Consider the following 11,724-nt stretch of genomic DNA (forward strand, 5'->3'; position numbering starts at 1 on the left):
GGGAACCTGAGGAAGAGCTTCCCCATTCCAGAGGGCAAGATAAGGGAGTAGCTCTGAGGCAGAGGTTCTAGGACAGAGGGAGGGGATGGACCACAGCGAACTCAAGAGTGTGGACCGAGAGCAAGTCTGTTTTGTATCCTGTCAGGACTGAAACCTCAGAAAATCGAAGGGGAAAGAGGACAGGCCACTGGATGATGCCACGACCGTGAGCACCAATGGGGCTGCTGCCACCTTTCCCTCCACCGCAGCGTCTGTGTAGGACCACACTGTGGCTTCGTAGCTGTCACCCTCCCCAGAACATGGAAGGAACTTGTCCAAGGTCACAAAGCCAGGAAGCAGCAGGGCCCAGATCTGAACTCAGGCTGCCCTGGTCCAGCGGCTGTGCTTTTAACACCTGAGGGCTCTGGCCTTGGATGGGAACAACCCTCACCCAGGCCCAAAAGGTCTAGATGGGGGCCTGAAGTTCTGGGATGTCAGAGGCTCCGAGGGGCGACAGGACCACCACCCTGACTACTTTTCATCAAGGCCAAACTCCACCCTACCCCAGTTCTCCCACTGCATGGCTGTGTGACCTCAGCCTCGGGCAAGCAACCTGGCTCTCTGGCCAAGCATCTTCATCTGTGAACTTGGTGAAGGTCAAGATTATATGGAATCAACCAGGAGGAAGAGTTGGAACAGCGCTCGGCTGGTATCCACTGTTCTTATGACACTTGTCTAAAAGCAGGTGGGAGTTTGGGTTTTTTACCTTTTTTCTCCATGCATTACTGACCATGGGGCATCATGGTATCCCTTTGCCTTTAGGAACAGGCACCTGAATCTGACATTGGACAGGCAGCGGGGCTGGTCCACGTGGGGTCTGGCCCTGCCCTCACACCACCGGCTGGACTCCGGCCCCCACCCCCGAGCTCAACGGCCCATCGCAGCACTCACCCTCAGTGACGGCAGGCTGGACAGCTCCCCATGAAGCGTGGTCAGGTTGTTGTGGCTCACGGACAAGTGCTCCTGGGCCAGGACAGGGGAGCAGAGGCTCAGCACTGTGGGTAGGGCGCCTACAGAATCCCCAACCACCACCAAAACCTTGCACCACCCAGGGGACCCTCAGCCACACAGGCCCAGGCCACCATCTGCAGCCTCCCTCCCCCACACAGCCCGTCTTTTCTTGCACACCTCCTGGGACAGGGTGCTCACTCCCTTCCTGCCAGCTCTTGTTCATGGCTGTCAGCGTCTTCCTCTAGGTCATCTCCCTTCTGCGCTGGCTCTGCCCACCTGGCCCAGCCCCATCCCCAGGGTCCCTCCCTGACTGCCCAAAGCCCCTTACCAGCTTCTGCAGGGCGGCCAACTCCTCTGGCAGGTAGCAGAGGCCCGTGCGGTTCAGCTTCAGCCACCGCAGACTGGTCATGGCCTTGACATTCTCAGGAAAGTAGCCACCCTGGAAGGGTGGGTATTATGATGAGACTGGTCTGGGCGAGGGGTGCCCCTGCTCTACCACCCTTGGTGGCCCCCATGCCCATGGGAGCCTTTGGAGGACAACAGAGTCACCTCTCACCAGCTCCCTGGACAGGCCACCTCGCCACTCTGTGCCTCAACCTCATCAACAGAATGGGGCGAATAAAAGCCCTCCATGCCAAAAGTGTGAGGAGAGACTAACAATCGTGATGGCTGTTGGCCTAAAATCTCTTGTTGGATTCTGACCCCTGAATGGGCCAGGATGGAGCTGGCTTGTCCCCAGTGCACAGTGGTGCGGACAGCTCGGCTCAAATACCTCTGCCCACCATTCCAGGCTCTCGCTAGGCCACCCAACATGGGGGTACCCCCGAGCTTCCACCAAGGCCCTGCCTATGCCCCCACCTGGCCATCAGCATACAAGCCGTTCTTGGCAAGGTCCAAGCCCGTTTGAGGTCCCAGGTCCCCACCCGCACAGGCACAGCCACGTACATACCCTCTTGAACACCTTCGAATGCCCCCTGCAGTACCCCTAGCCCTTAAGGGCAGGCAATCTGAGGCAGCCCATGCCTTTGAGGCCCTTGGCCAGTGTCCCCAGCCCCCTACAGCCACATTCTGACCTGGTGACTCAAGACTCTGGTGAGGTCAATGAGGTCAATGAGACCCCAGGTGAGGACGGTGGGGATGGGGTCAGACAAAAGTGGCATGTGCACATGTGGGTAAATGCAGGAAGGCCTCGCTTGCCTCTTCAGCAGTGGCCCAACCCAACCCCAAGGAAAGCCTGGGCCCCCCCATCCCTGCAGACCCAGGCTGACCCTCCCTGTACGGGGCCAGCTCTCACTTCCACTCCTGCCCAGCCTGCTCTGGTCACCAGCACTGCCCACCTCATTCCTGCCCCACTAGAACCGTCTCCTCGATCATCTGCCTGAAGGCTGGGCTCCAGTTCTCGGTGGTCCTCCACTATCAGTCCCTACCACCCGGCTGGAGGCCTCACACCTGCTGGAGGGTCTCCACACCAACTAACCCATGCCCACAGCAGGGCTACTTGATTGCCCCTTCACCGGATGAGAAAACCCAGGCTCTGAGAGGGGAAGTGACTTGCCCAAGACCACACAGGATGGAGTGGCGGTGGCAAGGACGGGGCGGTGATGAGTGCGCTTCAGACCCGCCCCCGACAGCCCGGTAGCAAAGCCGGCCATGAGTCAGGGCCTGTCCTGGGCGTGTGACCTCAGAGGGGCGGGGACGCAGGGCCGGGGAGGCGAGAGCAGAAGCTCGCAGACCCCCCAGGCCACTCTCCCGCCCGGGTGGGGCCCAGACCCCCGGACTGGGACACGAGGTGAGGGCCCCCAGCTCTGCCCACTCCCTGGCGTGACTCCGCTTCCCAGCGTCCGCCCGGCCCTGGCCGGCCCTGGTCTTCCCGTGCGGGCCCGGAGCGGAGGCACTGGGGTCTGTTCCGGGCGGGGTCGCGAGCGCCGGGAGGAGCCGCACCCCGCGCCGTCCGCGGTCCCGGGCGGCGCAGGGCCCGGAGGCGGGCGGGACAGGAAGCGGAGACCGGCGCGGGCCCGAGCGGAAGAGACGGCCTGGAGGGAGGTCGGCCCCACGCCCGGCCGGCTTACCTTGAAGTCGTTGCCGCTGAGGTCCACGCCACGGACGAATGGCAGCACTCCGGTGGCCTCCATGGCGCCGCTCTCCCTGCGGGGCCGGGCAGGGCGCGGGGGGCGGTGGGGCGAGCCGCGGGCTGGGCCAACGCCGGCCCCGCCCCTTTAACCCGCCTCCGCCCGGGCCGGCCCGGTAGGCGGAGCCCGGGCCGCGCCCCTAGCCAGCCCGCGCACCCGCGCGCCGGGGGGAAGCACCGGGTCCGCGGGGGGCTTTGGGCCTCCCTGGGCTTGTGTCCCCGTCTGTCTGTTCGCTGGCCGGGGGGCCTCGAAAAGTCCGGGCTCCCTTTGTGCTCCCGCAGCTTTCCTAGGCTAAGTTCCAGCGACCTATGGGGGAGGGGCAGAGTATCACAGACCCTGCAGGTCCGAGCACTGTCCCCGGGCCGCTGCAGGTGCTGGCCACGGCGTTTGGAGAGATTATGGACCCAGGGGTGGGGGCGCACGGACCCGGGAGTCTCTATCCCCTCACTGGGCCCTGCATGGCAACCAACGGTAGCAGGATGCCTTGGTCCTTGGGTCCTAGGGCTCTGGGCAAACGCCAGGTCAGCTCCTGGCCTGTTTCCTCATGTGTGAAATGCTTCCTGAGGTTGTTGCCAGAACAAACAAACGCAGGTGTAGGTCGTGGCATACAGCAGGCGCTCAATAAGTGGCACGTTATTATTATTCCTGCTTAAAGTCAACACCCACCCCTCTCTGTTTATTTCCTCTATCCCCCACCAGCCGGCACATGGTTGTCCCCAGTAAATAAAAGCCGAGTGAGCCCCAGGTTACACGCACAATCATCCTTGGTAGGGGAGGAGGGGACCTGTGATACCCATTTCACAGGAAAGAAAACTGAGGTCAGAATGGAGAAGTGGCCCGCACACGGGCACATGGAGCAGGGGGCAGGAGTACCCTCCTGAGTCGCGCTGTGTGCATGGCTGGCCAAAAGATAAAATGACAAAGCCCCCACGGCACACTCAGGGTGACCGAAAGGGTCAGGCAAGTGGGCCTTCGGGCCAGGTATCATCTGTTTGCCTCGCCCCAGAAACAACGTAAGCCCAGACTGCTTTCTCTATGCCGCTGCCTCACACGCAGCACACGCGCCTTCACAACGGGCCCTAGGGACCCACTCATTCTGAACTCGAGTCACCGCCCCCACACCACCTTCTATCTAGTCCCGAATTCGGCTCTGCGCCTTTAAATCTGGAGTGCGTCCGGGAGTCCCGCCCCCGAGGGACCATGTTTGTCGGCGAGGGGGCGTGGCCGGCTCATCATTGGCTGAGCCGCTCAGTACTTTGGAACGTGGGAGGGGCCTCGGGCGCTCCGATTGGAGCTTGTCTGCGTGCGTCGGAGGTCAGCGGCCACCCGCGGGGTCTCGGTGTTCGGTTCCCGGGTCCTCCGAGTTCCATTCCCAGGCGGGTCTGGGCTCGGGGGCCCAAGCACAGTCGCCGTGTCCTCCGGTCGCTGTGCTGAAGCCGCGACGCACGTACAGCCGGAGTGTGGCTGGGAGGCCCTGGTCACCCAGGTCCGGGCTTGGAGCGTGCGTCGGACGCAGGTCGGGGGCGTGGTCTCCGCCGGGGCCCGCAGTCGAGGCCCGGGAAGGAGGGAAGGGCTTTGGGACCCAGGCTGGATTTCGAATGTTTAGTCTGCCCCTTCACGTCTTGGGCACATCACCGCGTTCCTCGGGACCTGGGTGCCCTCCCCGTGAACCGGGCCGTCACGGGCTCACCAGGGTTTGCTGCGCGGCCTGCGCAGCCCCGGTCCCGGGCAGCAGGTGTGGCGAAGGAGGGGAAGGACGGGAGGCATCTCAGGGCGCTGAGTCGGGTTATTTTTAACCACCGCGCCCTCTCGCTCTTCCCCGAGTTGGAAGGCTTCGGTTTGGGCCCTGCGCGACCCCGCCAGGGGTTGGGCTGAGTCCGGTTTAGGCAGAAGGTAATTAAAGCGCTTTACAGTTTGCAAGTGGATTCTTGGTCCGTCTGGCAGTATTGATCAGCGATGAGGAAATTAAAAGTGGCTGCAGGGCCTTGGTGGGTCACCCCCCCTCCCCCCCGCCAGCCTTTGACCAACCCAGGCCCCAGAGCCCTCTTGTCCTATTTTTAGTCTGGGCAAATTGGGGGCAGGGGTTGGGGCTGAGTCCGGCGGCGGTGATTCAGGCTTCAACTGCTCCAGGCATCTCGTCACCTGGCAACAGAGCCCTGGGCACCCACAGCGGAGCAGACTGGGCACAAGTCCTTGGTGCCTGAGCTAGTCTGAGCCCAGGGTCATCTGCTGAGGCATCCGCAGACAGACAGCTCTGCCTGGTATCTGACTCTTTCCCTGAGTTTGCACCTGGGTCACCCCCTCCCCCCAGCTCTCAAGGCCGGAGGGCAGAACCTGAGGCTGTAGCGAGGTGGCCTGGGCCTGGGAAAGATCTCTGTCTCCACTTCCCAAGCTCCCGGCCCTGCCCAACCTTACAGTTCTGGGCTTTCCACTCATAAACCCTTTTTCACCACAGCTGTGCCATTTTACAGGTGAACAAACAGCTTCTGGCTCTCATCGGCCCATGTCTGTTGCTTGGGCTTCCAGCCTCTGAGGACAGCTGCTCTCCCACCCCCGCTGCCCCTGCTATTGTCCCAAACCTTAGGGGCCCAGGGAGTCCCCTGTCCAGAGGCGCTGGGCCAGTTCTCTGTTGGGCGAGAGGGGGGGAAGTTTTCTTTATTATTTATTTATTTTAGAATAATCTCTATGCTGAACATGGGGCTGGAACTCACGACCCCGGAGATCAGGAGATCAAGAGTCACACTCACTCCCTACTGAGCCAGCTGGGTGTCCCGCTGGGGTCTTTAGAGTTAAATAGCTTACTGCTCCCATAACGAGGCTTTCAGTCTTGACTGGCATGTGCCTCCCTGGGCAGTCTGGGCTATCTCACTCACCCTGTCCTTTGGGTCAATTGCTTTCCTTCTGGGGGCTACCCTGATTTGGAGATTTGGAGGGGAGATTGTGGCCCCCTGAGCATCACTGAAGTCCCCTCAAAGGCCTGAGGGGCCCTCCAGGGCAGGCTTTCTGGGACCCCAAGGTTGTGTCTTCTCCAGGCCTTGGTTTCCTCCTGCCTATGCCAGCCCTGGTTAGGAAGCAGGATGAAGCCGCCTGGCGGAGGTAGCTGCAGGCCCCGAGACTGATTGGAATCCGGGAGTGGGTCAGAGTCAGGACGCTTTGCAGTCATGGGTCCGGGTCTCTAAAATGCAGGTAGCAACGATAAGACTCACCTCGCTGTCTTTGGTGATGTCAGGGGTCCCTGAGGGTGGGATGGAGAAGCCGGGTCTCCTTTTCTGACCTGCCCCGAGTCTCAGGACCTTTCTACAGGAGCTCCTCTATCTAGGGCGTGAGTGAGCTGTTTGCAGGTTTGGGGGAGGGAGCTTGGGCAGCTCCCCATCTCCTAAGAACCCCCTTCTGAGAAATTCCCACAAGCGGCAGCCCTGGCATGGTGGGGTCTGACCTGCTGGCCAGCTGGGCAGCCCCCCTCCAGAGCTGTCTCTGCGCCCGGGCTCTCTTACAGGCAGACGGACCATGGCAGAGTTCTCCCAGAAGCGGGGGAAGCAACGTGATGAGGTGCTGGGTGGCACCGTGGACTTCCTCCTGGCTAATGCCCGCCTGGTGCTGGGCGTGGGCGGGGCCGCTGTGCTGGGGATTGCTACCCTGGCTGTGAAGCGGGTAAGGCTGGACTGAGCCGTGTACCCCTGGGGCTCCCAGAGGAGGACAGCAGGGCTGGGCTGCCACGGGTAGTGGGGACTGCCCAGGGTGCACACCTGCTTCTCCACCCCAGCAACCTGCTTGGCGTTGGCCCTGGCTTTGGCATGGCCGCCCAGACCTCAGAGGCTCTGCTCTGTGTCACTCTGCCTGCAGCTAATTGACAGGGCCACCAGCCCTCGAGATGAGGATGACGCCAAGGGGGACAGCACATGCCTGGAGGAGAGCTGGAAGGAACTGAGCCTTCTCAAGGGCACGCCACGGCAGCAGGCCCGGAGCCCACCTGCTGCTCTCAGCCAGCCCGTGGCACTCCCTGCCCCCTCGCCGGCTGCCCCAGGTGAGTGGCACCCCTTCCCCTCCGTCCTGGGTGGGTCCCCCTCTGGTGGTCCCATTTGGGAGATGGAACCCAGGCTCTGTATTGACTGACTGTGACCTAGACAAGTCCGTGCTCTGCCAGGACTGTGGCCTCTTGGCACGTTTTACAAGGCCTGTTTTCTCTGCCCTCCTAATCTCCTGGGTCGTGCCAGGGCTCCTGCCACTGAGACATGGGTAGAGCTCTCTTGGCTCCTGATGGGGGTCTGCTAACATGGTCCCCGACCCCTTCATTCTGCAGAGGGGCCCGCAGACACCCGTCCTCAGATGTCGCCTCCGCTTAGCTCCCCAGCACCGCTGTGCCTGACGTTCCAGGAGAAGCTGTTGGCATTCGAGCAGGACCACGTGACCATCCCAGCGGCCCACGTGGCTCTGGCCAAACAGCTGGCCGGCGACATCGCCCTTGAGCTGCAGGCCTACTTGAGGAACAAGTTCCCGGAACTGCCCTTCGGGGCTCTGGTGCCCAGCGGGCCCCTCTACGACGGGCTGCAGGCGGGGGCGGCCGACCGTGTGCGTCTGCTGGTTCCCGTGGTGCTCGAGGAGGGCCTGTGGAGCCTGGTGCCTGGGCTGGACACTGTGGCCAGGGACCCTCGCTGCTGGGCCGTGCGTAGGACTCAGCTGGAGTTCCGTCCCCGCGGGAGCAGCCCCTGGGACCGCTTCCTGGTGGGCGGCTACCTCTCTTCCCGTGTCCTGCTGGAGTTGCTCCGCAAGGCCCTCTCCTCCTCCGTCAACTGGCCAGCCATTGGCGGCCTCCTCGGGTGCCTGATCCGGCCCAGCGTGGCTTCGGAGGAGCTGCTGCTCGAGGTGCAGCACGAGCGCCTGGAGCTCACGGTCGCCGTGCTGCTGGCGGTCCCCGCTGCTGCCACCGAAGATCCCCTCCTTCTGGCCTGGCCCCTGGAGGGGCTGGCTGGGAACCTGTGGCTGCAGGACTGGTACCCCGCAGAGGCCGCCAGGCTTCGGGCCCTGGATGACCGTGACGCCGGGACCCGCCGGCGGCTGCTGCGGCTGCTGTGCGGGGTCTGCCGAGGCCACCCGGCCCTGGGGCGGCTGGACCGGAGCCACCTGAGCCAGGTCGTGCTGCGCCTGGGGGAGGCCGAGGCGGACTGGGCCGAGGCGGCCCTGGGGGAGCGCTTCCTGCAGGCCTTGGAGGCGCTCATCGACAGCCTGGCGCGGGCCAGCCTGCCCTGCCACTTCGACCCCGGCGTGAACCTCTTCGGCAGCCTGCGAGCAGAGGAGATCGACGACCTGGGCTTCGCGCTGTACAGCGGCCTGCAGGCCCCCGAGTGGCTGCTCTAGCTGGGTGGGGACGGGGCGGCCGGCACGCGTTCCAGCGCGGGTGAGCGGGGAGCGCCTCCCCTCCTGGCCTTTGGAGAGCACTTTCCCTCCTGCTTTAGCCAGAGTGAAAGAGGGTGCGTTCTGTGAGCCCACAGGGTTAGCATGCACGCGGGCAGCGGTCACGGGAGCCCCCCACCCCCCAGTCCCCGAGAGCTTGGCTGGCTGTCCCCAGAGGCAGCCCGCAACACTGGCCACGCACACATGCCCCGTCAAGCCCTCGGGCTGCCCCTAGGACCTTGGGCTCGGTCCTTCGTCACCAGCAGTGAACGCACGGACAGAACACGGCTTCTGCTGTCCTAGGCAGGGGATAAAGGCAGCTCCGTTTTTCTGCCCAGAGGGTGAGTTAGCCCTTTCCTCGGGTGCCAGCTCCAGGCATCTCGAGGCTTCCGGTGCTGGGTGCTAAAGACCGTGTGTTTGTTTTGTCCCCCAGGGGCCGGAGTCGCCTGCTACCCTGTCCCCCCACCGGATTGCAGCTCCGGGGCGGATTTGAAGGCTGTGTCTCCCGATGCCACCTGCGTGTCTAGGTGGCTTGTCGCGCTGTCCCCTCTAGCCTGGAGCAGGGCTCAGTCTGACGTGCTGCCCACCTCGTGCCTCTGGGGAAGGTCCCTTTCTCTCCACCTGGGCTGTTGCTTTTCGGGAAGCGGAGGCCCCTGGGGGGTGGAGGGAGCGGAGGTTCCCTGTGCTGCCCGCCTTACCTGGAGCCAAGGAGGCCCCACGGCTGGAGAGCAGAGGCCGTGCCCTCCCCCACCCAGAGAGGCCGCCGGGGCAAGCCTGGCCTCCACAGTGCCACCGTGAACTGCTTCGTGCTGAGTTCTCACTAAAGCCTGGCACGGGGGCGGGGAGTTCTGCCTTGCCTCCCAGGCATCCCTTCTGGCTTTGGTATCTTTCTTGCTGAAGCAAAGCTATGCCTCAAAGAATGTGAGTAAGAATAAAAAGAAAACTTCCGACGTCTGTGTGATTAGGGCTGGGCTCTTATACACAGCTCTTTGGAGTTCTGGAAGCTCAGCCGCAGGTCTTGGGACCAGGCTGGAGAAGGGAGGATTTATTTTTTTATTTTCTTATTTTTTAAAGATTTTATTTACTTATTTGACAGAGATCACAAGTAGGCAGAGAGAGAGGGGGAAACAGGTTCCCCGCTGAGCAGAGAGCCCAGTGCGGGGCTGGATCCCAGGACCCCAAGATCACGACCTGAGCTGAAGGCAGAGGCTCAACCCGCTGAGCCACCCAGGCGCCCCAGAAGTGAGGGTTTAATTGGAAGAGTAGGTTATGTGGAGAAATACTACAAGATTCGTGGTGTTTCGCTTTAGCGATGGGGACCCACGAGCAAGGGACTTTTCCCCCCGAAGCTAAACTCTCAGACCCCCATTGTGCCTTCTGTGGTGGGTATGGCTGACCCCAAGCCCCTCTGCGAGCATGTCAGCATTCAGAGAAACATGTCTCTGTGGCTCCACAAGTGGGGGGACAACCCCCACCCCCAGACAGGGAAGCAACAGCATCTCAGGGTCCCCGCAGGATCCTGAGCCATGGCTGGGGCTCCCTTTGTCACCACAGATGACAAGTGGGGCCTGGGGAGGGCTCTGGGCCATGAGTGTTGGTACAGCCGCTGTTCCCACCCCGCTCTTCTTCCCATCCCTGTCGTATTTCCTGAGGCAGCCCCCGCCCCTTTTTGCTGAGTACAAGACAGGAAGCAGGATCGATGTCTCCCACCCCACCCCAAGCCCCCAGTCTGAGGGCCAGCGCCTGGGACCGATGAGCTGTGTCTGTGCACCTCTGGGTGCAGGACCGGGGGCTGGCCCCGGAGGTCAGGAGGGCTGTCTGCCTCTGACATCTGTGGCTGGATGGCTCCACAGGGAGGCTGTGGTGAGGGTCAAAGGGTGGGAGACTGGCTTAGCCGAGGTCCATTCAGATCACTTGGCTTGGAGACTGGTGCACAGGGGAATTTGAGCAGCTGTCATGGTGGCTGAGTGTGGCAAGGGAACGGCCTGCAGGCAGATGGAGGCGGGCCTTGGTATTCTTTTTTTTATTTTAAGATTTTATTTATTTGACAGATCACAAGGAAGCAGAGAGGCAGGCAGAGAGGGGGAAAGCAGGCTCCGGGCTGAGCAGAGAGCCTGATGCGGGGCTCAATCCCAGTACCCTGGGATCACGACCTGAGCCAAAGACAGACGCTTAACCCACTGAGCCACCCAGGCGCCCCTGGGCCTTGGTATTCTTGTCAGAAAATGGGGGATTGTGTAATACAAACTTCTCAGGCAGCTGTGTGGCATAAAGACTGGTATGCAGTGTTAGCTCAGTGCCTGGCCCAAAGGACAGCGCTCCCGAACCCGACTGTGGACCCCTGCTGCCTCCCCCAGTGACCAGCATCACAAAGCCCGAGTGCGGCAAGGGGCGCCGGTGCCAGGCCTGCGTCTGACCAAGGCCGTGTTCCCCAGGACTGCTGGCGAAGGGCTGGCAGGGCATGGCCACGGACAGCAGTCTGGGAGCCAGCTGGGCCCAGACCCCCACTTCTTCGATGATCAAACCCCAACACGCAGTCCCCTCTGGGGGGGCCTCATGCTTCAGGTGGCTCTGAAGTTCTCGGACCACCATTCCAGTAAGAAAAAATCAGGATGAATTAAAAGGGAGAGAAAGGAGGCACTCGTGGTTACATCACCTCCCTAAGGTTAATAATGTCTGGGACTTCGGTTTCTAGCTGGAAAACTGGAAACATCATTATTTTGCTAGGGGCTTTTTGGGGCCTTGTGTGCTGGGCTGTTCCATTTTGTGCCCAGAGCAGCTGTTTGGGAGTTTCCTTTGCCCCTTTAATGCAAGGATGATTCCAAGTCACCGTGGTCTCAGCACATGGTCTGAATGTCTTAATACTTAGACTCTGGCCGTGGTGGCACACGCAGGCCATCCATGTCCTCGGTTTAGTTTTACCAAGTGACCCAAAGCCAGGAGTTCAGACAACTGGGGTACGACAGAGATGACTCCTGTTCAGAATGAAGGCATCACCGGTGCAGATAAAAAACAAGCCCCCCCCATGGCAAACAGAGACTTACTAATATGAAATACGCCACCGCTCACTCTTCTACCCTAACTCTGGAATAAAACTTACCACGTAGAAAACGTTTCCTTTCTGTACACCCCTTGTAGGCCCTTCTCTTCAGGAGCACTTAGCTGTAGGATAATCCCTCAAGTGGGGGTACCGTTCATTCCCTAGAGCTGACTT

At 61.7% G+C, this 11,724-nt stretch overlaps 2 protein-coding genes across 10 annotated transcripts in view; one reads left to right on the forward strand and one right to left on the reverse strand.

Annotated features, from left to right (window-relative positions):
* The window catches only part of FLII (FLII actin remodeling protein), a 12,957-nt gene extending 9,807 nt beyond the window's left edge, over window positions 1-3,150 (reverse strand). The window contains exons 1-3 of one of the 3 annotated variants that reach the window (XM_080825806.1): window positions 3,060-3,150; window positions 1,319-1,429; window positions 931-1,002 (exon numbers count right to left, since the gene is read on the reverse strand). In XM_080825806.1, coding sequence (XP_080681932.1) covers window positions 931-1,002; window positions 1,319-1,429; window positions 3,060-3,122 — 246 coding nt within the window. In that variant the 5' untranslated portion in view covers window positions 3,123-3,150. The remainder of the gene's footprint in view (window positions 1-930; window positions 1,003-1,318; window positions 1,430-3,059) is intronic. The other 2 variants (XM_080825805.1, XM_080825804.1) reach the window with 2 other exon arrangements.
* Window positions 3,151-4,400: 1,250 nt separating this feature from the next.
* MIEF2 (mitochondrial elongation factor 2) lies at window positions 4,401-9,464 on the forward strand. Of its 7 annotated transcripts, none has more exons than XM_080827214.1 (5): window positions 4,401-4,605; window positions 6,616-6,770; window positions 6,963-7,143; window positions 7,420-8,514; window positions 8,944-9,464. In XM_080827214.1, exons 2-4 carry the CDS (start codon window positions 6,627-6,629, stop codon window positions 8,472-8,474), a joined length of 1,380 nt encoding a protein of 459 aa, XP_080683340.1. In that variant the 5' UTR covers window positions 4,401-4,605; window positions 6,616-6,626; the 3' UTR covers window positions 8,475-8,514; window positions 8,944-9,464. The 7 variants fall into 7 exon arrangements, 5 of the variants coding, with proteins under 5 accessions (XP_080683340.1, XP_080683342.1, XP_080683341.1 ...); XM_080827216.1 differs by having other exon boundaries at window positions 4,401-4,635; window positions 7,463-8,514; window positions 8,944-9,463; XR_013968214.1 differs by having other exon boundaries at window positions 4,403-4,433; window positions 7,420-8,851.
* The last annotated feature ends 2,260 nt before the right edge of the window (window positions 9,465-11,724 follow it).

The sequence above is a fragment of the Martes martes genome, assembly GCF_963455335.1.
Source record: "Martes martes genome assembly, chromosome: 16".
Taxonomy (NCBI): Eukaryota; Metazoa; Chordata; class Mammalia; order Carnivora; family Mustelidae; genus Martes; species Martes martes.

Coding starts and splice junctions, on each gene's coding strand:
- MIEF2 (XM_080827214.1), top strand. CDS start 6,627: ATGGCAGAGTTCTCCCAGAAGCGGGGGAAGCAACGTGATGAGGTGCTG. Junction 6,771..6,962: donor CTACCCTGGCTGTGAAGCGG/GTAAGGCTGGAC, acceptor CTCTGCCTGCAG/CTAATTGACAGGGCCACCAG. Junction 7,144..7,419: donor CCCCTCGCCGGCTGCCCCAG/GTGAGTGGCACC, acceptor TTCATTCTGCAG/AGGGGCCCGCAGACACCCGT.